Source organism: Pipra filicauda, unplaced genomic scaffold (genome assembly GCF_003945595.2).
Source record: "Pipra filicauda isolate LSUMZ 115617 unplaced genomic scaffold, ASM394559v2 scaffold130_size2058158_pilon, whole genome shotgun sequence".
In the NCBI taxonomy this organism is placed as follows: domain Eukaryota; kingdom Metazoa; phylum Chordata; class Aves; order Passeriformes; family Pipridae; genus Pipra; species Pipra filicauda.
In genome coordinates, this window is record NW_024103774.1 from 931,398 (window position 1) to 957,959 (window position 26,562).

Below are 26,562 nucleotides of genomic sequence, written 5' to 3' on the forward strand. Positions count from 1 at the left end.
TTATGATCTTCCATTGGCATAATGGGGCTGTGGCATAAACTGCAGCACACCCTAGAGTAGACAAATTGGTCTGGTATTGTTTAGAAACATATTTAATCTATCTTGCTATAAAAGAATTGGAGCTTTTTGCTGAAACATCAAAAGACAGTATTTTGACATTCAGTCCTAAATAACCTACCATTAAAGTTGTAGCAGTTGTGCCTTTTCCTGTTTTCTAAATATTGAAGTGATAATAAACATAAAACCATTGCAGTATAAAGCTGAATTTTTTTCCTTATCCCTTTACATAAACTTTTTTTAGTCATGATGTGTTTAGAGGTTAATGATACAGTTCTCCTTGTTCTTGATGCATTTGACCAACTTCAGAACAACTATTCCAGTGGCTTGCCTAATTTCACTGTACATGTGCTTACAGAAAACTGTACTTCCCAAAATGAAAAGGTTTTTAAGAGCTTTTCTTAAATTGATGCTTAATTCTCCTGGAACAAACTGGGTGATTAGAGTGAAATCTGCGGATCAGTCTTAAAAACTTACTTCAAACTTTTAAGTGGGGAGAAATAGTTATGTGGCTGTAGACCACTGTTCATATTTTTGAAGACTAGCAATAGTACAAGTTGGGTATTGTGCCTACAGAGTTAGATGTTTGAGCTGGCTTCCCTCTGCTTCATCCCCCACTGTGAATGCTGTAAGATTTTGCGTTTAAACTTTCTTCTTACCTAGAATAAACAACTTGATTTATGCAAATTGGGTTGAATAGATTTTCAGACTTGCTGTTGCCAAGAGCAGTTTCCTCCCGAGGTAATTGGCTGTATGAACTGATCACGGAAAACTGCAGAAGCCCAGTAACTACTTTCTAGAAAGGAGTTCCCAGGTGTTTGGCTGCCTTACTGATAGAAGAGGAGGCAACCATACCTCAGCCAAACTTACCCTGGAACTAGATAAAATAAAGCTTCCTTGATGAGTGCATGGTTTATGTAGACCATAGGCTGCAACTCCTCTGGGAACAGTTTTTCCAAGATGTCTTTTACTCTTGTCTCTTACTTAACTGTCCCATAAATCTGGCTGGCAGCTTTGTTTTGGTGACAGTTCATGCTTAGCAGAGAGCAGGGGTAACCTGTTTAAAACTTAAGCTTTTGTTTTGAATATATAATTAATAATAAGAGCGAACAAGACAGAAACTCACTTGTGGTAGAAGTTCTGACTCTGCTTTGCAGCCTGTTCTCTCTGCTCCAGTCACCCTTTTTTCATCTACTTGGAGATGACATCACTTGTCTTAGTCTGCAGGGATGTCTCCAGTTGAATGTCAGTGGTTGGAAGAAATGCTGGACCAGCAAACAGATCTTGATATACTTATTTATTTTTGTTTATTTTTCTTTCCTTTGTTATGAGACAGCAGTTGAAATAACTGTCTTGACATTGTCTTAATACTGCCTTCTCTTTTGTCATTCTTAGTTCTTTAGCCGTATGTACCTCTAAATATTTGCCAATTTCTTTTCAAACTGTATCTGATCACAGAAGCTATGCTTAAAAGAAACACAACTCACCCTGAAAAGTTGTTGCTGATAATCACTCAGAAGAGCAAATGCAAGACTTAAATGAATTTGTATGGGGCACCCACCCTATTTGATAGATTGTGTGAGAATAAAATCATGAGAGAAAAGGCAGACAGGAAAGGGTAAATGTTGAAGTTGTGTAACTAGGCATTGAAGACTAATGCTACTTAAGGATCTTAAAGATCCTATGGGTCTTTTCCTACCTAAATGATTCTATGATAAGTGACTGTCATCTTAATTAACTCAGATTTCAGTGTTTTCTTTCCACAGTTGAAAAGATAGCCTCAATTGGTGAGAGCCAATTTTTAAATGGTCAAGACAATGAAATAAAGGAGGAGCCACCCGGCCTGAGAATAGTTATGTTGGGATTTTAAATGAAATGCCAAATTGAACGTGTTTTCTAGGCTACAGACAGCAGAATTGCTACTCCCAAGTTGATGCAAATCCTCATCACCTCATCTTGCTCTTCTCGGTTTTCCCCCTCCAACTATTTTCAATAATAAGTTGATGAAATGTCTTCAGTATGGTTTCTGACAGTTTGTTTGTACTCTGCAGGTCCTGGGAAGCAGTATATGTAATTTGAAGAAAATTTGAAGGAACAAATGGCTTTAGCTGGCTGCCCAGACTCCTTTTTACATCTTCCTTATCGGATAGTAAGTTGTGAAACTGCATGTTCCTGTCAGCTTGTAGCATCATGTTGCTGTGTGTCGGTGATTGATTGTGCATTCAAAATTTTCATCAAACTGCTAATAGCTGTCTGGCAATTCTCTGGGTTTTGCTAACATTTGAGAATAGAGCCTCTGTTACCACCCAGTATCCAAGATCTGCTGCTAAAAAAAATTGGGTCACTAATATATACTGATTAAGATTTTATATTTGTCTTCATAAAAGCCATTTCATACTTTGGAGAAGTCAATTATTTAAAAAAAACCCGGCAAGCTACAAAATCAGTGAAATGCCTTGCACCGAAATGTATCAATGCTTGCTGAATGCTATATTTGTAGGAACAAAGGTAGAGATTTTTACAGTTGGTTAGATCCTATGCTTTTTGAGTCATTGTGCTGTATCTAAGCAGCCAATATGGCATATTACAAAGAGTATGTTTTAATAAACCCTCAGCTAACTTCAAAGGTACTATGGAAAAATGCATGTAACCGTTCCTTTTTTTTTTTTCCTGGGCAGTTTTAGTTGGCATAATTTTTTATGGAATGGCAAATTCTTTAGTTTGGATATGACCTTTTCTTTTTGCACTTTTTATCTCTTGTTTTCATAATGTGATTACCACCCTGAGGGTTCAGTTATGATTTTGGATCCTGTAGATACACTAATAATTAAACAGTGTCATATGACATTAAAACCTTTTCCCTTTGTCGCAAGGGAAACATTACTAGTAGTGATTCCTACAGTCATGCTACTCATTTGGAAGAAAAACAAAAACCCAAACAGAAACAACAACAAAATTCCCAAAAAAGTATAGTATTTATGCATGCTTTGTAATGTGTCAACTTACAGTTTTTTTCCCCAACAGGAACCTTAAATGAGTTAAAAGTCTGATGTTAGTATATGCTGATTTGTCATCTGAATGTACCTTAATGCTTTCGCTGATAACAGGAAAAACATAACAGTTCCTTTATAACTGTTTTTGCAGCTATAAAAATAGAATGGACTTTGAGAAATTGGGTGTTCTGAAAATCTGTTACTATACTTGGATCTATGATTTTAAAAGAATATGTGAATAGATGTGCCTGGACTTCATAATTTTGATGCACTGTGAAATTATGCTTCCAATTCATTTAGAGCATCATCTGAGTCATGATGCAAAGCTGAGGGAGAGGAGAGCTATGTAAGAGAAACTTGACATTATATGCAGTCATTTTTGAGCTGCAAGTTCTTTAACTGAATGTCAGTCATACTTGTGAAAATAGTGTCTTTACTGGTTCATAGAAGTAAGAATGTGAATTTTCATTGTTACTTCTTTTCTCTGACAAACCCTGTAGATAATCTGCTTTAGTGTAGGGCAGTCAGCAGACTAAACGTGTCAGAGTAACATGGGTGACTTAAGATGGTGGGAAAGTGACTCATTTAATTGTGGTCATAGCTGACTGTGTATTAACTACCCTAAGTGCTTATAACCAGTTTGAAGACTAGCTTTGGAAGCCCATTCACAACTACTGTGCCTTCTGTCAGAACTGAAGTTTGCATTAAAAAAACCCTGAACATCTGTTTTTCCACCCCTACTAAATCTGACTTAGGAGCTTTCATCAAGTTGTCTTTCAAATTTGGCTGCAGTGCCAGCATTTTGTTGGTAAAGGGCTGAAAGAAGGTTAAACTAAATATGCTCTAGATTAGAGTGTAAAGTATTCTATTTTTTCGGTACATTTTCAGACTTAATATGAATGAAAGTCTATGAAGGACATTGGTCCAGAGATCCCAAGGTTAGGACCTTAATGCTCTAACTGCAATATTAGAATAAATTGACACATCAGAGTTTGGGATTACATTCAAAACAAGAAAAACGAGAACCTGGATAAGTGAGTGTGCACTACAGAATAACCTTTGGGATGTCTTGTTGTCAGTCTACCTCTGCTCTTCATTTTTTTTTCTGGTTTTGGGGAGATGAGCAAAGTATAGAGCTCTGAAATTCTTACTGGCCTCTTTGTTTGCAACCTTTGCTGCTTTCAGAAGCTTTCAGGTCTTTTTTTTCTTTTTCTTTCTCAGGAGTTAGCACATAAACCAGTCACACTGAGTGCATTCTCCTAAAAACAATCTCTAGCTTTGTACTATCTTTCAGTGGCTTTCAGGAGCCCTTTCCAAATTCTTGAACTCTTCAATAAAAATCAGGCAGTGAGAATTGGCAGTGTTTGTCTTCTGTTCCTGGAAATTCAGAACATAGTCCCAGAATTTCTCAGAAAAAATGGGATGATTTACTGTGTTTCCGTTCTTTTGCAATCTGTAGTCACAACAGTATTTATGTACAGTGACTTGAACTCTTGGGGAATATTTAGTTCTTTAACCCTTTGTGTTAATCGTACAAGTCTCAGTGACATAAATAACAAAAGGATGAGGTTTTTTTTCTCAATTTATGAGGATAAAATTCTAAGCTGCTCTTCATCTTCTACTTTCTGCCTTCTGTTTATTTTCTCATAACCAAGATGCAGGTATGACTTCAGTAATAATTAAGTTTGTTTTCAGTGAGCTGAATTCTTATTAGAGAAAGGACCTGTAGCTCGGCATAAAATGAACTATAGGTGCTTGGTCACAAAATAGGGAGAAAATGGGAATTGCTTTCTCATACGTGTACAGAGCTGTGGATTTTGGGATTGCTAGTAATCCTCTTGATCAGATAAGAGAGCAGAATATTGCACATCATACTTGAGAAGCTTTGTGCACTTCACGAGTAGGGAATTAAATAACTAGGAGAACTAATCAGAGGCTAGCTACTGTAATGGAAGCCTCTTTTAATGATGTCAGATTTGTGGATGTGAAGGTGATGTGCTGCCAGTACTACAGCTGCAATAGTGACATTCCTTTGCCTTCACCTGGAGGAACGACTAGGCACAGCTAGGTTTTCCGGGTTTTAGTATGGCAGCTTGGACCCTTGTTTTCAATATAATGATACAGTAAGTTAGGTGACACCTTTGGAGGTTGTCTGATCCAAGTCCATAGCGTATTGAGGTTATACTTATTTTCCTAGAGTGCTTCATCTTGGTGAGTGTGGTTTTTTGGGAAACTTGTTTTCTCTAATTTAATTAGATAATTACATTGATGGATGCCATAATCTTCATCCTTGTGACATCAAGGTGCCTTCTGTGTGACTCAGTCTTATCTCTGCCACGGTGGAATTGAACTGTCTGTTATTTAGTGTAATATAGGTATACATGCTGCTGTCCATGTTTGCGTACATAAAATGTCTTGTCCTAAGAAAACTTCCATGAAAAAAAAAGTTGATTGCAGAATTTGTCTCCAAGTAGACTTGGGAAGGGCTGTCAAGACCTATGTTTTGGCCCTCATTGTTTGCCTTACACTATTTGAAAATCTTCTTTTTCTTGATTATTGACAAATTGTTTATTGAGTCTACGGAGATCTTTTTTACCAATTGTAGTAAGAAAGACATCAGGCCAAAGTGGCTCTGGTCACTCCCCTCCTCAGCTGGGCAGGGGAGATAAAATATAATGAAAGGCTTATGAGATGACATAAGGGCAGGGAGAGATAACTTGCCAGTTACCGTCATGGGCAGAACAGACTTGACTGGGGGAAATTAATTGAATTTATGACTAATCAAGTCAGAGTAGGGTAATGAGAAATAAAGCCAAGTCTTAAAAACACCTTTCCCCCACCGCTTCCTTCTTCCCAGGCTCAACTTCACTCCCAATTTTCTCTCCTTCCTCTCCTCCAGCAACGCAGAGGGATGGGGAATGGAAACTGCAGTCCATTATACATTGTCTCTGCTGCTCTTTCCTCCTTGAGGGGAGGACTCCTCCCACTCTTCCCTTGCTCCAGTATAGGGTCCCTCCCATGGGAGACAGACCTCTGTGAACTCCAATGTGGGTCCTTCCCACTCCAGCATGGGTCCCTTCCATGGGGTGCAGTCCTTCAGGAACAGGCTGCTGTGACCTGTGGGGTCACAAGTCCTGCCAGAAAATCTGCTCTAGTGTGAACTTCTCTCCCCATGGGTCCACAGGTCCTGCCAAGACCCTGTTCCAGCACAGGCTTCACATGGGGTCACAGCCTCCTTTGTGCATCCATAGGTTCCAGCATAGGGTCCCCTGCACCACAGGCTGCAGGGGATCTCAGCTCCAGTTCCTGGAATGCCTCCTCCTACTCCTTTGTCACTGACCCTGGTTTCTTCAGGGCTGTTTCTCTCATATATTCCCACTCCTCACTCCATTGTTTTGGTTTAGGAATGGTACTCCCTAATTTAGTTCTCCAAAGGAGACTCTTCAAACCACACTGCCCTCCCACTCCCAATGAAGGTGGCCAGAGAGGAGAACTAGAGGCACAAAAGGCAAAAATTACAGGTTGAGATAGTAACAATTTACTGGAAACAGCAGTGAGATAAGAAAATTAACAGTAACAGCAACAATTTTAACAATAAAAGTGTATGAAAGAGAGAATGATTCACATGCAAAATGCTCAAGGAGCCTTATGCCCCTTCTCCTGGGAAGAGTCCCTTTCCCCCACCCCCAGGAACTGAAGTGGTGAAATAGAGTAACTTCCAGTTCCTAGCCGTGTCTCCTCCCTCCTGCTGCAGAAAATTAACCCTGCCCTGGCTGGAACCCAGGCACAACTGAATGGATTTTTCCCCCTCTTAAATCCAGTATCAATCATCCAGTGAAGGACTCCCTGCCCCAAGGGAGGTACTGCCACTGTTGCTCATGGCCTTGGCCAGTGGTGGATCTGTCTTACAGATGGCTGACGCTGGCTCTGCCGGACCTGGGGCAAGCTTCTGGCAGCTGCTTACAAAAGCCACCCCTGTAGCTCCCCCCCACTGCCGCAGCCTTGTCTTGCAAATCCAATACATGATTTTCAAGATTCAAAATAAACAGTACCTTAATTTAGTCTTATTAGGCTTAAACGTACAAGTATTCTGCTTGCATAGAATTTGTTGCAGAGTTTGGTTTTTTCGTGCTAAGAGGACAATATGGAAGGACCAGAGTGTGCAGGCAGTTTTTCAAAGTCCTTGGGCATAGCTGAGTGAAAAAACACCAGATGCATTATTGCATTGCATCATTCTTCTACATATTGCATAAAGAAAAGCTGAAATATTGCTACTGCCAATGCAGAAAGTCATCAGATTTGTGAAATATGGTGTCAGTCAACAGATCTTTTATTGACGATGCTCTTGTTTTAACAGTTTACATGTATATGGTGTAGAGGGTTGATGGACTGGAGCAGACAGAAAGTACAAAGCAGCAAGAACATTAGTGAATATTTTTACAAGACATGTTGCCTCCAATATGAAGTTATGAAATCTGTCTCCCTGAGTACAGACTGCAAATGTTTTTTACAGATAGAGTTGATGCTGCTTGGTAGGTTTTCGTTGAAGATTAACTAAAGCTAGATTTCTAGCCTCTATTTTTCTTGGAAAGAAATCTGTTTAAAAACTTGTCCCAAAAGCAGTTATTTTCACTAACATTGGAATAAAATTGTGGTGCTTACTTCTTAAAGAGGCCATTGGAAGTGTACTTGCCACCACTAAGATGTATCATCAGATTATTTTATATGAAGCAAAATAATGTAAAAGAAGTTTGTATCTTACACTAAGCTTATATGCAATTGATTATAGTTTCCCTTCTTCCAAAAAATACACATCAATTATTTTTTTTTGCTGTACCAGTTTACTTTTCTACATTTCCAACTGAAAGCCTGTACTTACCAGTTTGCACTTCTGCTTTTGTATTCCAATTTACACGGGATTTGGTTGGCAAAACATGAAGTCTTTTTATGAAGGTGAATGCAAGCAAGAAATTTCAAGTGGCTGGGTCCACATTTTTCAATTATATGAGCTTTTTCAGGCCACAAAAAAACCCCCAAAAACGGGACTCAAAGCATTCTATTGGTCAATCATAGCATTTGCTACTTGTGTTACTACTAACTGGTCAGGAAACAACGTAGGTGTTTCAAATCAAGTGAGAAATTTAAGTAAAGAAGTTTATTTTGCATCTTTCTGTTAATGGTTTCATGCTTGAACACTAGACAACCTATCATTTAGTCTTGTAATGTCATGACATGCAAGCAGTCTCTTGATTTAGCTCTATTTTTCATACATCTTTAAATCTACAGTTTACTGCTTTTATACTTCAGAGAAAGTTGAGGGCAATCTTATGAAAATTTTATATATATATATATATATATATATATAAAAGTACTTGAAGGGAGGGTGCAAAGAGAATGGAGCCAGGCTCTTTTCAATGGTGACTAGAGGCAATGAACACAATCTGAAACACAGGAGATTCTCTCTGAACACTGGGCAACACTCTTCCACTGTGAGGGTGACTGAGAACTCACAGGTTGCCCAGAGAGGGAGTGGAATCTCAATCCAAAGCCATCCAGACATGGTCTCAGGCAACTGGCTGTAGGTGGCTCTGCTTGAGCAAGGAGTTGAACCAAGTGACTTTGAGATGTCTTCCAACACCAATCATTCAGTGATCCTATGAAAATCAAAAGCAATGTGTCTCTTTAGGTTCTGACTTGTATGCAACTTTTAAGATGTCATTTCCAAATTATAAAAACATCTATGTTGATAAAACCAGACCATTTTCTGGTGTTTTCTCACAGAACTTCATGAGAACATTCTGAAGCAATGGTAACAATCAGCTTAGCAGGCTATAGCACCAAATGAAATCCTGTATATTTTTTTTAATGAATGTGGTCTTTTCCAAATGAGTAAATATTTGACAAGCTGTTTACCAACCGGTTATTTTGGAGAATTACAAGTGTTTTCATGTTAGTAACAGCTCTAACTTAAAAGAGAAGTTGATGTACCAGTCCTAAGACAGCTTCATACTTCAAATGTCTGTATAAACATAACAGAGTAGAAACCTGAAATACAAGGGAATGGAAGCATTTTTTTAAAAAAATTGCCTTTGTTGTAATCAACTGGAATTATGTTAGTGATAGTTTGGGGGGGTGTGGTTTTAATGAACCTTTCTTCTACAGATGTTCTGTGCTCTACATATGAGTAAATAATAATCAGTGGAGATGATTTTGTTTTTCAAAGAGGAAGATAAGATTGCTGTGCATTTGGAGCTGTCACTTTTCAAGAAAGTACTGTGACTTGGAAAATTCTTAGTGCTGTTTTCCATGCCTGTTGGCTCAGAAAGGCCTTTTCTATCCTTGGAAGAGACCAATGATATAATATTGTCTTATATTAAAGTACTTCCAAGAAATGTATCTAGATACAGACCTTGCATAAAGTTATGCTCAGTACATTTTCTTGCCTTACATAGTCTAAAGGGAATCTGTTTGATCAAAGGAAGGACAATATTTCATAAGTACTTATTTAATTCCTTTTTTTAAAGTTAAAAGGGGGGGGAGGGAACTCTTCCAAAGTACCACCCCACAGTTGAAATCCTATGATTCTGCATGAAGCTGTTTGTATGATCAACTCTGAGAGGAGAATTTTTCGGCTTCTAAAAAGAAGCTGTGGGTACAGTTTCAAAACTTTATTGTTTATGTGATGTCTCATGGCAGGGATCATTTTGTTTGTTTCTACAGCTGCAGACTTTCCATTCCTAATGCTGCAGCGAGTCCTGAACTGAAGCTGATTCAAAGAAGAATGGATAGCCTGAACTCACTGTGGCCTTGGTGCTGGATGGGCCACTTACCTTGTAAAGCTAGGGATGAATATATCAGGTCCACCTATTACTAGCTATGATTGAAAATGATCTTTACCTGCTACTTTTGCATCCTTTAAGAATTTTTCTTTCAGTTTCTAATGTGAAGGCAGTCTGAAACAGTCTTTTTTAACAGTTCTCCCTAAGTTCCCATAGAACTCTGCTGCTTTTCAGGTGTATCTTTCATTCATATTGTTCAGATATGTTCCCTTCATGGAGATGTGGGATGGAGAGTACTACACAGAGCAAGGGCTTTGTTCTTGTGTGATTGACTTTGCTTTTTCAGGAGGGAATTTTACCGAATTGATCAGCTTTCAGGAATCCTTCATGAAGAGAGGGCCAGATTATTGGTATTAATGGCCTTTTATGCTAGATAGTATTGATATTTTAATCTGAGGCATTAAGATACAGTGTTTTTCTTTCTGGTTTTGAAAGAACAACAAGCAATCAAAAGTAGTACACAAATGTCCAGCAGAGCTCTCAGGCTTTACTGCTATTTTAAGATAGCTCTGGTCTGCTCACTGGTACGACCAGTGTGCATGCTTGAAATTCTAGCCTCTACAATGAAAAGACAAGCCCACGGGAACAGCCAGTGGTTTTGGAGCATGCTGGTCCTTTGCAAGCTGAATGTTAAACAATGACTTAAGACTCTACTACACACTGGCTGTAGCTCTTGATGTCTTACACACTGGCTCCATTTTTTGACATAACTTTGGCAAGTGGGGAACCTGGCAACCCTTCATGCTAGAGGCCTTAGCTCTAATAAAGCGCTTTAGTTATTAGCACAAGTAAATAGTTGTCCATTTGTGCTTCATTAATGCATATTAGTCATACAGTAAATACTGTCAGCTGGCAAGTTCCCCAGAATACTGAATACTTCTGCACAGTTCAGGAGGGGGTTTCTGACAAAGTGGTGTTGGCACCTTTCTTGAAGAAGTTCTTGAACCTATTAGTGTAGGAGAGTGACAGGCCATTATTTCAGCTCACGTGGGTTTTGTAAAAATGATGCTTCAGTGGAGGCAAAGAAGTATTTTTGATGAATTTTATGCTGTTGCAGTCGGTCCTTCTCAAGTTTGCAGTTAACTTTTCTACAGTCTTCAGCTATATCTGAGGCAGATTGCTTTGAGCTGTGCAAAGTACAAATGAGGTGTCTACTTTTCTAATGAAAATGGATGTTCTGAAAATCCCACAAGATTGTCCAGTATTGTAAAATTTTAACTATATATTTGAAGAACCTAGAATGTGCAGCTTGATGAAGAAACCAAAAGGCAGCACAATGATCCATGATCTATGTGTTTTGAATTCTTGAGAGATAAGGCCTTTAATATAAATGGTATAAAATTGTGAGCTGAAATGTCAGGTGTGACTTGTTTTTTGGAACAGCCAGTGTAGATTTACCAATTGCTTTTTTTAATCTTCTGTGTTCCTGGCAGTGACTTCCAGGAGGACTTGCTCCATAATCTTGACAGAAACCAGGCAAGGTTGACCAGCTTCTGGTTCTTCATATTGTCAACCTCACTTGTTTTGAAGAGGAATGTGTTTTTTTGCCTCTGCACTCACCAGGATCATCCTCTGATCAGTGACTTACTCTTTTGAAGATATGAGAGAGTAGCCTCTCAGTGGTATTGGCTAGCTTCCTTAGCACCTTCTGACGCATTCTGTCTGGTCCTAGGGACTTGGTTCAGTTAGCTTGTCTGATCCATAACTTTGCTGTGAGTAATGGTTCAGTCCTCCAGATGCTGACACTGTGCTCAAAAAACTGGGAGACCTGAAGAAAAACTGAGGCAAACTGACCTAAGAAAAACTGAGGCAAAGACATCATTGATCTTTTGTGTCCTTAGCTGCTGGGTCCCGTGCATAACTGAGGATGAACTAGACTAATATTAGCCATCCTTTTGTCCTTGCTTGCCTATGTAAGCATTCCTTGTTTTTTCTTGTCTTCATTTGCTTGCTCCATCTCTTCTTCATGGGCACTTATCTCCATATTCTTTCTGCATAACCTCTTCCTGCTTTGACCTTCTTTGCATTATGGCATTTGAGCTGACACAGAAGTTGCCTGTCCATTCAGCTTATCTTTCTGCCATTCCCTTGTGACTTTCTGCATGCCAAAATGGACTGGTTTTGAGGTTTGAGGAGGTTGTCCTTCAAGATCAGATTGTTGCCTTGGGCACCTTGGTCCTTCAGAGCAGTCTGCCATGGGAACCTTGCAAGCAGATCTTTAAACAAGCCAAAAATCTGCTTTCCCTGTTATTTTGCTAGTAATCTTGCTCCCTTTGCTCGATCATTACCATCATCTCCTCTGCCATCAACCTCTTCCTCCCCAACTGGTTCTTCTTTGTCCACAAGTTGTCTTTGCTTGTTGGTCAAGCAGCAGAATGCTTCCCTGGCTGGCTCACTGATCACTAGTGATGTGACGTTATCTTGAACCCACTCCAGAAATCTTTGTAGTGTCCAGTGCTGGCTGCAGCTGGAACTGCACTGTTTGCTCGTGGGTGGGTCAGAAATGTGGTTTAGTTGTTTTTTCTCTCCCCATCCCATGTACCTGGCTGCAAAAATGGACTTGTTTGGCCTAGGCAAGACAGGTATTCTGAACTTTTCTTCTTAAAGATGATGGGTGCCTCTTTTGGGTAGAAGTATTGATGTGGAAAATGAGGGACTTGCCAGTGTGACAGAACCAAAGGAGAGCCTAGGGGTGCTAGTAGTCCAGGTGTTTCCTGGCCCACTTCTGTCCTTTGTGGCTGCGCAGCCAAGCTGCTGGTACTCAGTCTCCTGTTGTGGCACTCTCCTGCCTTCCCTGATGTCTACTCTCTCTTACAAGGTTTGCATCCAAATGGACTACCTCCCATGCTGCCTTCTCTGACGACTCACTGCCAGCCATATCACCCCAGGACTGTCCTTGGGGCAATGTGGGGAAGGTCCCCCTTGCTAAGTGGATTATGAGCTTTCACCCTCAGATCCGACTGATGATTCTGTCCTTTGGTCACAAGTGCCCCTGGCTCAGAGTCATTTGGTGGGGTTGGGCACGAGGCACTAGGAGAGTCGTGACCATATCTTTCCCTTTCCACTGTGAGCCCATTGCAGAAGAGATATCACCCATGTGCCTGGAGAGCAAAGAGACAATGGGGGTCAGGAAGGAACGGCTGACACAAGCCTTCAAATGCATTAACTGTTCTATTGATTGTAAAGAGTTCATGGCTAACCTGGAAAGGCTGACACCTCCCTTTCCTAAAAGCCTGTGGGTTTTCTATCTCCTCCACCACTCTGGCAGAGATCTGACCCCTCAGGATTTCCTTGAATGGTTGTGTGCTGGCTGATGGAGAGTACTGCCTGGGGGAGCTTGGGAGAAGATATTCTGGCCCTTCTGGAAGGAAATAGCTGGCTTTTTCTGGAGGACATCTTGGCAAGGATGATGTCAGAAGACAGTTGATTGTATCTAGGGCTAGCCCACCTCCATGGATTCTTTTTCCTAATCAGCCTCTGTGGTCTTCAGATCTCCCGCCACCTGGTTGAGTGAAGTCCTTCAGTTCTTCACAATCCTTCTGTGTGCTCTTACCCTGTTCCCTCTCTGCATATCTTCCTTCTTCCAGAGCCCTTCTCTTGGGCTCATTCTTCCTTGACTAGCAGGGAAGCAGGAAGCACTGGGCAAGCCATGGCCACACTGCCATGACCTCTTGCCATGACCAGTTGAAAAGATTTCTGTAGAAGGTAACTCTAGGATTGTATGTAACATACACGTTACATACATAAATAAATATCCATTTATTAAAGTGACTTAAAACATGTTTTCCCACCCACACATGCACACTCAACTTACGTGATTTTTTTTTTCCTTTTTGAATTCATGACAGACTCAAGAAATTTTTAAAACCAGATATTAGTGTCAATATTTGAGGGAGTCACCTTGAGTGTTTTGTGACTGGAAGCATTTGTAGAGCCTGTTCTATAAGGTGAATTAAGACTTCAGAGGGACTGTTTCTCTACTTCTGACCATACAGAAGTATAAGGCAGTGTGTTTGCAAGTTTGATGGAAAAAATTCCTTCCTACATGTTTGCTGGTGAAATTTCTGCATGGAATATATATATTTTTTTTTTTCCTGACAAGGGCAAAAGAGATAACTAAGCGTGCTAAAGATGTTCCTAAAAAGGCACCTCTTGCAATCTTGTTTTTTTCTGGAGTCCTTTATGTCCTCAAAATTATGACAAGCTTATGGCTATTGAACATGAATTGCCTGGATGGTTTAGTCACAAACCATAAGTGCTATGCTGGATGAGAGAAAGTTGGAAAAATAGTTTTCTGACAGTGTATCTTTTAAAATATGACTTGCCCTGAAGATTAAAATAAACCCAAACCCACAAGACCAGAAACTTCGTATTGGCTGTCCTACTAGCATCTTCTGGAACAGGGATATTGACACAATAACATGTAGTATTAGGATGTAAGACTACACACATGCTGTCAGTATTGCAGTGTGCTAAGGAACTCCCAGGTAATCTGCACAGTTAATTTTCTTGTTTTGGCTAAATGAATGGTCTTCTGTTCATCTGTATCCAGAAGGTGGCTTGTTCCTCTCACCCACAGCTTGCTTCTGAAGCTTAATTCAAAGTTTTTCCTCTTTTCCTCCTTTTTTTGATCTCTAGTTTGACTTTAATCTCAGCAGGAATCTTTTCCACTACCTTTATTTCATAGATCTGCATTTTTGGATTAGAAAGAATAGCTCAAAACTAGAGGAAGCAGTACAGTAAATACTGATTGTGCTGTAAAAGGTACCACCCTGAATGCTGGAGTTAATCACCATCTCAGCTGAAGTGTGGTAGCTGCTCATGTGCAAGCTGCCAGCCCCTTGAAGTGCAAGGTAAACAAGTCACTTCCCCTCCCCAGACTTCAGCAGTGGTTTCATGGAAGAGAAAGAAAGGTGTTTGAAAGCCACTTCAATACCAATTGAACACAACTCATCCGATTGCATCTCACCTTTTCTCGGAGTGAACAGTAGAAATTCATTTGCAGAAATTTTCTCATGGTCTGGCGACCCGCTTTGCAATCTCTGTTCAAATCTCTCCTTGTTTGGAGACCCTGTACCTGGGCAGGTCTCATTTGAGGTGGTTTGCTTGTTTTGTTTCAAGTGCTGCCTTGGCAATGTTTGGCACATCAGACCTTCCTCCAGTAGCATGCTGGTAGTTATGAAACCTCTTTGATCTGTTGAGGCTTTCATGTAGCCTCAGAGGCTTTGTGAAGAACTAAAGCAGCTGCTGCTAACTATGTTGAAGCGCCGCAGTGTATGTTCTGACGTGCTGTGGGTAACTTCCTTGGATGTGTCCAGTAGGCATTAGCAAGAGGTGGGGAGCAGTTGTACAAAATAAGAGGTCACTTAACACAGTTATACTGTAAACAACAGTAAAGCAGAACGAAACAAAAAGAAAATCTTCTGAGCATGAAGAGGTGTTTGACATGCTTGCTTTTGGTGTGCCAGTTTCTGCAAAAACTAAAGATTACACTTTGTGTTTTCCTGGGACAGCTTGCAATTTTACATGTAATTTATTACTATTTAAATGCAAATTGCTGATCTTTTGTGAATTTTCTTCCTTCAGAGTATGTTAAGTCAATAAAGATTTTCTGATAAAGCCATCTTCTTAATGCAGGAAAACTGGTAGAGCTACTTACAATTAGCTCCCTTTCCTTAAGGAAAGGATAACATGGCAGCCGCTACCTTGAGATAGATATAAATATATATTTTTATTAATACTGCAACAAGTGTAACAATTAGGCATATTGTATACTGTACCTAGATTTTTGAAAATTAAGACAGAGAGAGATAAAGTATGCAGAGCACTGAGAGAAGTTCTCAGGCTAAAAAGTGACTTTGAGGTGCTGGGATTTTACTACAGTCAAATTAGTTAATTCTTTTTCTAAAGACTCTGAAGATGTAGAAATTCACAGAATCATGAAGTTGGAAAAGACCTCCAAGGTCAAGTCCAATGTTTGGACCTTGTCAACTAGACCACAGAACTAAGTGCCACGCCCAGTTGTTTCTTGAACAGCTCCAGGGATAGTGATTCCACCACATCCCTGGGCAGTCTGTTCCTATGTTTAACAACCCCAGAAATTCCTTCTGATGTCCACCCTGAACCTTTGCTGGTGCAGCTTGAGGCTGTGTCCTCTCATCCTATTGCTGGTTGGTTGCGTGAAGAGCCTGACCCCCACTTGGCTACAACCTCCTTTCAGGCAGTTGTAGGGAGCGGTAATGTCTCCCCTGAACCTTCTTTTCTCCAGGCTAAACACCCCCAGGCTCCCACAGCCACTCATCATATGACTTACTCTCCACACCCTTCACCAGCTTTGTTGCCCTTCTCTGGACTTGCTCCAGAACTTCAGTGAGCTCCTTGTAGTGAGAGGCCCAGAACTGGACACAGGACTCAAGGTGCATCTTCACCAGTGGCTGAGTACAGAGGGAACAGTTACTGCCCTGGTTCTGCTGGCCTATTTTTGGTAGAAGTCAGGATGCCATTGGCCTTGGCCACCTGGACACACTGCTGGCTCATATTTAGCCAGCTCTCAAACAGCACCCCCAGGTCCTTTTCTGCTGGGCTGCTTTCCAGCCACTCTTCCCCCAGCCTATAGGACTGCATGAGGTTGTTGTGACCCAGGTGCAGGACCCGGCATTTGGACTTGTTGAACCTCACACTGTTGGTCTTGCCCCATCTATCCAGACCGTTCGGATCCCTCTGCAGAGCCTTCCCATCCTCCAGCAGATCAGCACTCCCACCCAACTTGGTGTCATCCACGAACTTACTAAGGGTGCCCTTGATCCCCTCATCCAGATCATCAATAACGATATTAAACAGGATTGGACCCAGTACTGAGCCCTGCAAGTTCCTTTCATTTAGAGAAATGGGAATAAGACAGTGTCACTCTGAAATATTAAGGATGACTCCTGTAGTTAGTCTTATCTTAATCTTTGTTTTGTTTTCTTTCCAGCTGTTATGAGTCAACAACTTGTGTGTAGGTATTTCTATAGTGCAAACTGCAGCATCATTTGTGTTAGAAATTTTATTCGATCATTATGTGCAAAGACTTGGGGATGGTGACTTTACGAGGTCTAATAGAGCATCACTGTGAGACTTTTTTCAGGAAAACTGTTTTGGCCATCACTGTGAAAGGTGCAGTGATGTATGTGACTTTCTTAAAACTGCAAAGGTCAAATGAGATTCAGACATGATTAAAGAAAGAAATGCACACATACAGGCATCTTGTTTTCTTGGTAAAGCTGTGGGGTTTGTTGGTTATTTTTTTCTGAGGGCTTGCAAAGTAACCCATTATGTGAATGTAAGCAGTAAAAAAGAACTTTTTTTTTTTTTAAGTACCCATATATTGTAGACTGTTCTTAGACTCCGTAACTTTTTTTGCATAAATTACATTACTCATTTGCACTGAGTGTAACCCTGCTGTTCGGTTGGGGGAGAGCACAGCATTCTGTTTCACTATGTGATCTGATGCTGGGTTATTAATCATGAAAACATATGATTATTGTGCTTTAGAGATGTGTCTGTGATTTCTGTGGGGTTTGAGTAGGGTAGAGAGCAGTCAGCTGAAGTGTATAAATCTTTACCCCATGTCTGAGATTCTGAAATATCTTTTTGGTAAGGCTTGCTGTTTTGGAACTGTGTAGAGTTAGTTCTGTATCTAACTGAGAGTATGTCACCTGAAATACTAATGCTCTTGTCTGAGGTAGGCAATGAGTTCTGGGGCAAACTGCACCATATAACAGGCAAATGGTTCTTTATCTAAGCAGAAAGGTGTGTGATCAATATAATTAGGATTATAGGTTTGATCAGATGGGACAGACATTTCTAGACCTAGTTAATTACTTATCTAATGCCAAGGATCACTCTTTGGAAGGAGGGGAGGGGTACCAAGCACACCCTAAATTGCAGCAATTGAGAAAATTGACTAGAAAGTAGAGTGAGAAGGTCCATGTTGCTGATAGTTGAAGTAAGGATAGCAAAATAGTCTTGTATGAATTTGTTCAACATGACACTTTAAATTCATCAGAGTTTCACTATGAAGAACAATTTCATTAGCGTGTGAATGTTACTTTACTTGCTGGCATCCAGTACATTTTAAAGGTCTGTGTGGTACAGAGGCTCCTGCCCCACAAGAGGTTTATCATTTTATCAGCTCTGTCAAGGGCTGTGGATAACTATCTTCATCTCTTGGCATGTTCAAACTCTTGCTTTGAACCTGAACCATCAAGAAGACAGAAGTATTGCCTGTAAGAGAGCAGACCCGCATTCAGATGGCGTAAATTCCTTTGCTCTGTATTTCATACTACTTTCATTCCTTTGTTACAGTTTCATCTGTCTTGAGTTTTCAGGGCTGCCTAGCTATGAGGGTACGTACACTTAAATTTAGGTCATCTGGCTGTGGTTGCTGCTTCCCAAAGCATAGATATTTGAATATAAATTCATGAAGAGAATGCACTTGAATGGAAATAGTGTTCCTTCAACCCAGGTGGCATCTTCCCTTCTCTCCTCCCTCCCCTGGCCTGAGACACAGAAATTTTTTGCTGCAGTGCCAGATCCAGAGTCCACCAGCTCATCGTTTCAAGCATTGAGCCTTCCAAGGTTAATTCAGGGCATCATTAGCTTGTACTGGGACAAACTGTCCAAGGCATTTTGCAGAACGTCTCCTGTCCACGTGGTGCAAGGATGCTGTCAACACCTGACTCCCAAAGCCAGTGTTCCGTGAAGCAGCTGGTCAGCAGCGCTGCTACAACCGAAGCTCTAGTAGATTTGGTGCCAAGTAGAACAGATGAACTACCTTGTATTTCACAGGTCTGAGCATGGGGAGGGCAGTGCATTGAAAAGGATCAAATATCCTATACCTTCTTTCTGTGTTACAGCTTCCCCCGAAAGCATATATGGAGATTTTTTTTAATTTTTTTTTTAAACACAAGGTAAAAGAAAATAATTTTGAAGACACTTTCTCAGGCTGGACAGGTGTGTTAGCAAGTGTGTGACGTGCTGAAATTTTCCATAGCAACAGGACACAAATATTGCCATTGTATTTCTTTTCCTCTTTCTGATGAAGAAGGAATATAGCCTGACCATACACTTAAGAAACTTGGACAAAACATAGAAAGTGACCCTGGTAAAGATTCTTGAATAGGCTAAAGGTTTTATGAGCAACAACACATTGTTATGGGTTGCATTACTGCCTGAGACTTCGTGAGCACCATTCAGTATAGTAGTTAACATGTATGAACTTGTGCCTTTAGGTCAATTTAAGTAGTATAGTCTCTTAAGTCTCAATTCTTTGATAAGAGAATGATGCAATATGTCACTGAAAAGCTAAAGACACATCAGGATCTATAGGCACCAGCAGAAGAAACAAAAATTTTATGTAAGCATGTGATTTTTCTGCTGTGAAGAATTTCCTAATATAAACTTCATTTATTCAGTGGTGTTTTGTTAGAAATGAAAAGGAACCTAGTTTGTTTTTAAAAAAAGGACGCAAAAGAATACTTTATCAGTAAGTAAGTGCTTCATTTTTGTAAGTACTTTATAGATGAAGACACCTCTAAGGAGTGATTGCTTTCACTGAGAACTTTGTGCAATTGTTTCTTTTCTGTATCTCAGGACTTTATTTTAGCTGTAAACTATGTAAACTGTCTTTAACAGACCCAGTGGTTTTAGTCTCATTAAAAATAGAACAAAGCTCTTAGCATTTCTAAGCCTGTCAGTTGGATTCCCTCCTTGCTAGCTGATTAAAAGACAGCAACCATGATGCATTGAATTTTCTTGTCCCATAATAAATGGTAGTCTGGTCCAAAAAGTGCACAGTGTGGAACATACTATCCATTTTCTTGTGCAAAGTACTGGGAGACAGGTCAATTCTTTGCAGAAGCAGTTAGTTTCTACTACGAGAGGACTGCATCTAGGGAGAGAAATTTATTTTGATGTCGTTATTGCCAAAGTTTGGGTCCAGGAGTGTTGAAAATCCTGTTAATGCCAGTTTTGCAAAGACCGGCCTAGAGAAGCTGAATCTGTAATGTTAGCTTGTGTGTATGCTGTAAAAATGCATTGCTGGAGCTGTCAGCTAATGTGGTATGCTCACTCCTGCCTTACTGGAGAAAAGCCTTTTATTAATAAACTGCTCCTACCAGATACTGTTGGAGCTTGCTAGTCATGGTCCAGCTCTTGCTAAACTACATTAACTATTTGATTAATTGACTTCTTTATTTCCTGGAGGGCAAAGAGACACTTGGAGTTGGGGGGAGGACAGGAAGAAGCTAGTAGTAAGAGTAGTTTTTGGTGTGCCCTGATAGCAGTTGCAATGCAGGTGGTGACAAGTCACATAACTGGACTCCTAAAATAAATCTGAAGCACCTTCAGAAAAACCACTTTCTAACTCAGCTCTAGCAGTAGCTTCTATAACTATGTCAGCCCATGGCTTTTAGAAAGAAATACTTCACTGACTTGGGGTTTCACTGTCAATAACAGGGTCCGAACTCCCAATTTTTTGCTGAATTGAATGACTTACGGTCAGTGGGTTACTGAAGCCCAGAGGGGGTCGGGAGAGAAATTCCTCCAAGGTCAGACTGACAAGCCTTTCTGCCTTCCCCTGTATCATGGGATGTAATATAATTCCTGTGATTCATTTAACAAATTCCCTGCCATTGCAGTGACATGGACCATGGACGCAGGTCTGTCTTGTCTATCAGTCTCATTTTCCTTCTTTCTTTGCTAATTCCTGGTCTGCTGTGTTTCTTGTAGCTATTGTATATGTTGCATGGTGGGCTAGTAAGTCTGCTGAGGGTCGTATTGGATCACAATAAGTCTGCGCCGTGTCAGGTTTTCAGTGATTTGCTGCAGTGATTTGCGGCACCGAGGATCAGAGGTGCTGCTGTGTGTCGGGAGGAATGTACTGCTGCCTTTGCTTCTTCTGTAATCCGGAGCTGGACTTGTTTGTTCTTGGTCTCTAGGGTTATTGCTCCTAGTCTTGACAGCCAGTACTGTAAAAACAGAAGGATTCCTGCAGTTAGTGGCTTTGCTACCTCAGGAGAGAGAGCCCAGCTTTTGACAAAGCTAAGTGGCTTTATTTTAAGCCCTTGTTTGTACAAGCTCTCTTAGCAATGGGAATGCTAAAATTCTAGGTTCACAGTTACTCTGTTGACTTACTGAGCCTTTCACTTGGCTCTTACCTAGTCAAATGACTATAGTTAAGAGGCAGGAAACCAGGTTACAGGTCTTTAATTATGTAATATGTGGGTTGTCTGAGAATGCACTTTAAAGTTTTTTGCCTAGTGTGCAAAGCTTCTTTTTTATTTATTTCTATGAGATGTTAAGCACTCTTGCAGAAAACAGTAAAACATACAAACTGTGTTTGAATAAAGTTGAAATCATCTACAAAGAAGTGACTTTGGACAAACCCAAGAGCCTTGCTCTTCCCTTGGGACATATGTCCTCAAACTCCAGGATGTCAGCTTGCTGAAAATATGCTGTACCAAACATCTGTCTGGTAGGGGACTGTGCTGCTGTATTTTTAAGAAAGGAGCGTCACATGCATTGCTAATTGATCTGGACTGTGGAGTTTGGATTAGAACTTGAACCTAGGTTTGGATCTCTCAGTTGGATTTATTCTTGTAAATGCTTGTGTGTTTGCCTTCACAGGGCTAAGAGTAAAACTGAGTGAACAGAAACTCTGTAGATGCTTGTGGATACCAGTAAGCTATAGGACAGTAAGCATTTATTTAGATGAATAGCTGGCTATTCAGCACTTAGCATAATTGAGTCTATTATCCTCCTTGTACATTTGACGCTTCTAGTAAGCTGCAAAATCATGGTATAAAGAAGCAACATAGCTTAAAACGCAGTGCAGAGCTTAAAAAACAGTGCAGGAAGTTACTTTACCTAAACGCAAATAGTAGTTTGTTTGGAAAGTCAGGAATCTTATAAACCAGTCCTCAGAAGAAATTGCAGCCTAATCTGTTTATTGCCTAAGGAAACTCCAGGAGCATGTTAAGAATTACGCTACTGGGTCAGATAAAGAAATGTTCCTCTGTCTCTGTCTCCTTCCTCTAAGAGCAACAAGTTGCAGATACAAAGAGAGAGTATAATTTCTTCAAGTATCCCCTTTCTTCTCCAGAAGCCTGGAGCTGTGTCTGCTTTTTCACAGCCCTTGATGGACACTTCTTCAGTGAATTTTTGTAATTGCCTTTTTTGGAAACCACTTACACTTGAACACTCTGCAATAGCTTCCTTTGTCTGTACTAGCATGAAGTACTTCATTTTGCTTTACACAAGTTGCCTGAACAGAGTAAAGCTAAGGTGGTTCAAACAATGAGTTGGCTAATTTTCTCTTTACGCTCAACTAGTTTTAAGACCTCTGCCTTGGTGTGGTCAATGAGCTCTGCCAAGTGGGCAGGCAAGGCAGGAGTGCCTCTGTGCAAACAGAGGTGTATCTGCCTTGATAGTCTCCTAAACCATGGTTAGACCCGTCAGCACGTCTGACTTTACTTTCTGTTGTGCTGGACAGTGTACAAACATCAGAAGTATGTCATGATCTTAATTTGTCGCTGTGGGACTGCTGGCATGAGTACGCGTGACTCTTGCTCAATTGAACCTTTTGTTCAGGAGCACGGCAGTGTGGGTTTGCAGACAGCTACAGTAAATCCAAAACCAGGGACTGTCATCTTGGTGGTCTGGCCATCCTCAGTCTGGCCATGCTCCCAGGAGCTTCCGAGAAGCTGTGCTGCCACTTGTAGCCTTTCTTCATCTCGTAAACTTCCAGTGACTGCTGAAGTTAGAAAAAGTTGAAGCCTTCAGTAACAGGGGATTTCCAGGCTTCTCAAGAAAGCTGCTCAGTGTCTGCTAATGTTAGGCCCCTTTCTTTGCAAAGAACAAGGGAGAAGGGAAATACAGATGATACTTTATTATTTGTGCTTTCGAATCTGCTTCCTCCCTTCTCTAGGCACTATTTACCCATAAGATTATCCTGAATGACTGACTAGATAACCTTTGCTGAATGAATTAGGATGAGAGAAGCAGCAGTAGAGTAGTAGCAACACACAGGTCAGCCTAATAACACTGTCTCATACTGATAAATACTCTTCTGAGCTAACCTGCAGGTGGGAACAGTAGCAGTTGGAGCTGAAGAAGTGATTTAAGAACACGTGTGCAGACCGTGGAGCTGCTATAGTATATGACTATCTGATTCACTGATTAAAAATAAGATTTAATGTTTTCTTTGATAACTAAAATGCTTATTGTGCTGGCACAAACAGCAGCAAGCATATGTCATAGTTGAGGGAGCGCAACTTGAAAGGCTTGGTTATAGATTGAAAAATAAATCCAGATTGTCCTGGTTACTGATACGTAGAGATAACACTGCTTATGGGTGGACTTTGGCTCTTAATGCGATGTAAGCATGTCACCTTTTGTGTAGTGCAATATAGGTTTGCAAAAGGACACCGTAGTGTGACCTGTAATGATGGTGTGTTTGGCTATATGAAATCCTAATATTTTAAAGGACTCTGTGAAAAATAAACCCCGCTTCAGATCCTTCTAGCACTCTTGCTAGTCACTTGATTAAATCATCCTTGGTTGCAGATGCTGACTGACGGAGAAAATAGTACATGCAAACAAGTCAGGGAGGGCTAATGCTCAGTTAGCTTCTAAAAATACTACAAAAGCTGGATGGTCCAGTAAGTTAAGTAACATGCTTTAATTTCATATTGAGAGCATTTATTGGAAAAGGAGGGAGAGCTGGAGATTAAACCACGAAGCAAACAAATGACTTCAAGCTTGGTTTCAGTCACGACAGGAGGGATGATGATAGATCAAAGCAGGTGCCCACCTTGCTAAGGGCCATGACCTCAGCCTTGAGATGGAGCCCAACAACGAGGTTGCTGGCACAGAGCAATTATATAACTTTATTTCCTGCCCCCCTCCCCTTTCTTCTTTTAACCTTGTTCCAGTGTCTGATCTCAGCTGCATCTGGCCGAGTGCCAGTGTTTGTCTGTGCACAACGGACACAAACAGATTCTGGAGGGTCATGTGAAACTACCCCTAGCTCTTTAAACCACACCGCCCTTACCTTTTCCCCTCCACTGCCTGCATTGCTGTAACAGGTGTGGCTTTGTTTATGCACGGCTTGTTGCTTTGCTTTAGCACCTGGGTTTTGCTGGCCCTCAGTGTCCGGAGGAAACCTTTGTTTCCCTGCTTTGCCTCAAGCAGAAGGAGAACTCTCCGGACCTTCTAAGCAGGTGTTTGCACCAAACGAAATAGTCAGGGGCATCAGCTTTATGAGGGCAGCAACCAGCAGTCATTAGTCACTATAATGTCTGCTTCTGAAAACTTTGACCATGGCTTTGGCTTAACTTCGTGAGGCCTGTGGTTCTCAGCATCTTCTGGTACAGATGTAAGGTGATTCCAGAGAGGGTGTATCCTATTTCTGTAAATTATTGACAATTGCTAGCTAAAAAAAAAAATAAAATCCAGTTTAATTGAAGAGTTAAGGGCTTGGAGCCAGATGTAAGCCTGAAATAAGGTCTTTTCAGTTAAGTGTTTATGTGTTACTGCTGTGGGAAATGCAAATGTAAAATGATGCATCTCAGCCCCATTTCACCTTTGTTGATACATAGCACTGCATGAATCTTGCCTTGCAGTTGTATGTGTTGGGGCAACTGCAAACACATTTAGATAACCAGTTTTAAGCTATTTGTTACTTCTCTTGTTCCAGCTTTTATTTCTCTTGGAATGCCCTGTTGTTCTTCCCAGACAAGAGGCAGTATGTAACTGCATCTATGCACTGGACACTGGGACTTGTTCCTGGGAAGTGGAACTGATAGTGCTAAAGTGCATCTCTGGGGTTTTAGCTACCCCATAAAAATTTGTCATGTTGAATTGCATGGAGAGAAATGCACAGAGAAAAGCTCTTTGCTAGGGAGGGATGTTCTGCTGAGTTCTCCATGCCTGGGATGCTCACCTCTTAGCCTTTGTACTGAGAGCAATCAACTTCAGCTTTAGGTTTTGACTGAAAATTTTCCTAGATAAGCATCTCCTCCTCCCTGTTGCCCTTGGCACCTTTGAATCAATTACACTTAATTTTCTGGGGAACAGATTCATAATTTTGTATGTCCTTTCTCCAGCTGCCTTCTTGTGTTCCAAGTCCCAAACTTCCTGCCTGAAATTTAAAATTGAGATGATGTGAGCCAGGTCAATGATGGCTGTGTGGTGTCCCAGAGAAAATGAGATATATCCAGTGAGAATGACTAGCGCTCCAAAAGCACTAGTAATGTTGGAATGTGATACCCTGCAGTTGCAAGGGATTTGACAGAGACAGGACCTCATGAATTGCTTGTTCCTCATACATGTTCAGCTAGCTCCAGTGAAAGAGCTAACAAATACTGCAGTTTCAAGAAAGTAAGAACAAAGATAGTTGTGCTGACAGAAGGTCTGATGTTGTTAGGGGGGGGTTATTTGATTCCTAAGAAGCAACTACAAAAACTTGTGAGGTAAGGGAGATGTGGCTCATGAAACAACAGCCAGTGTTTTGAAAACCAGTGCGAAGAATGTGAAGAGCAATATGTGGAGATAGTCAATATGGAGGTAGAAATCTGAGTGGTTCCAGTTGTATCTGGCATAAATGTATGCCATTTGTATCTTATCATAGATTGTTTACTCATAAAAACCTTCCTTAGTCATACCACTGTTGGCAGCTGTCCTAGTTAGGACAACTGAGACCAGTTCATCATGGTATGGGTGTAACCCAAAACTGTGTATTCTATAGCCTTCCATGCCATTTCCCAGAAACTGTTGTCAACAGACTTTTCTTCGCACCCTCTGCCCATAGAGCCTGACTCCTCAGGCTATAAACTAGGTGTTAAGAGGCATGTGAGATAGGAGGATGCTCTTGTCCTCACACCCTTTGTGGAACTCCCCGCCCTGAGGGAAGCACTGAACATTCCTGCCTGAACTGGGGGATATATAATCTTGGAGTCTTGGAACATTTTTAACCACTCTGTGGGATCCAGAGGAAGACTGCAGCTCATCGCTCTCAACCAGACTTAGACCACCCTCAACTGCACTGCAATCACCACTTTTGACCAGACTGCAACAGCTCTCCCACCAGCAGGTTCTTCCCCTCTCCCCTTACTTTGGACTCAAGCGGGGCCCAAGGAACACCACTTTGTTCATGCCCCAGGGTACTGGGTTATACATTTGGGTTTTGAGGGTTAAGACCAATTGTTTGTTTGTATGATTGTACTCACTGTATTATTTTAGTAAATTGTTATTCTGACTTATAATCTCTCCTTTGAGTTGAGTTCATTTCCCCTACTGGTTAACTCTAAACCAGCACAGCAGCTTTTGTCTTCTAAATGCCTGTAGGGTCTTGAACTGATCCCTGATGGTGAAGACACTAGAGTGGTGCTTGAGTACTTGAATCAAAGCTCAAGTATTTGCTAAGACAGTCTCTCTGATGAAGAGATAATATAATTTATTTCATATACTGTATAACTATATGCAATTCTAAGCCCCAAACACTACATCCATTATGTTTTTGAGTATTAGCTTATATTCTGTAAACTGGAAGTGCTGGGCTGAGAGTTCATGGTTGCATAGTTGAATTGCCACTTACTGTGGGCATGTTATTGCTCTGCCATAATTACAATGTC

The 26,562-nt window shown here is 40.8% G+C and overlaps 1 protein-coding gene across 2 annotated transcripts in view; it reads left to right on the forward strand.

Annotated features, from left to right (window-relative positions):
- GRB10 (growth factor receptor bound protein 10) overlaps nucleotides 1–26,562 on the forward strand; it is a 146,297-nt gene that overhangs the window by 34,145 nt on the left and 85,590 nt on the right. For both annotated transcript variants that reach the window (XM_027743560.2, XM_039378186.1), the window contains exon 2: nucleotides 2,109–2,206. In XM_027743560.2, coding sequence (XP_027599361.1) covers nucleotides 2,156–2,206 — 51 coding nt within the window. In that variant the 5' untranslated portion in view covers nucleotides 2,109–2,155. The remainder of the gene's footprint in view (nucleotides 1–2,108; nucleotides 2,207–26,562) is intronic.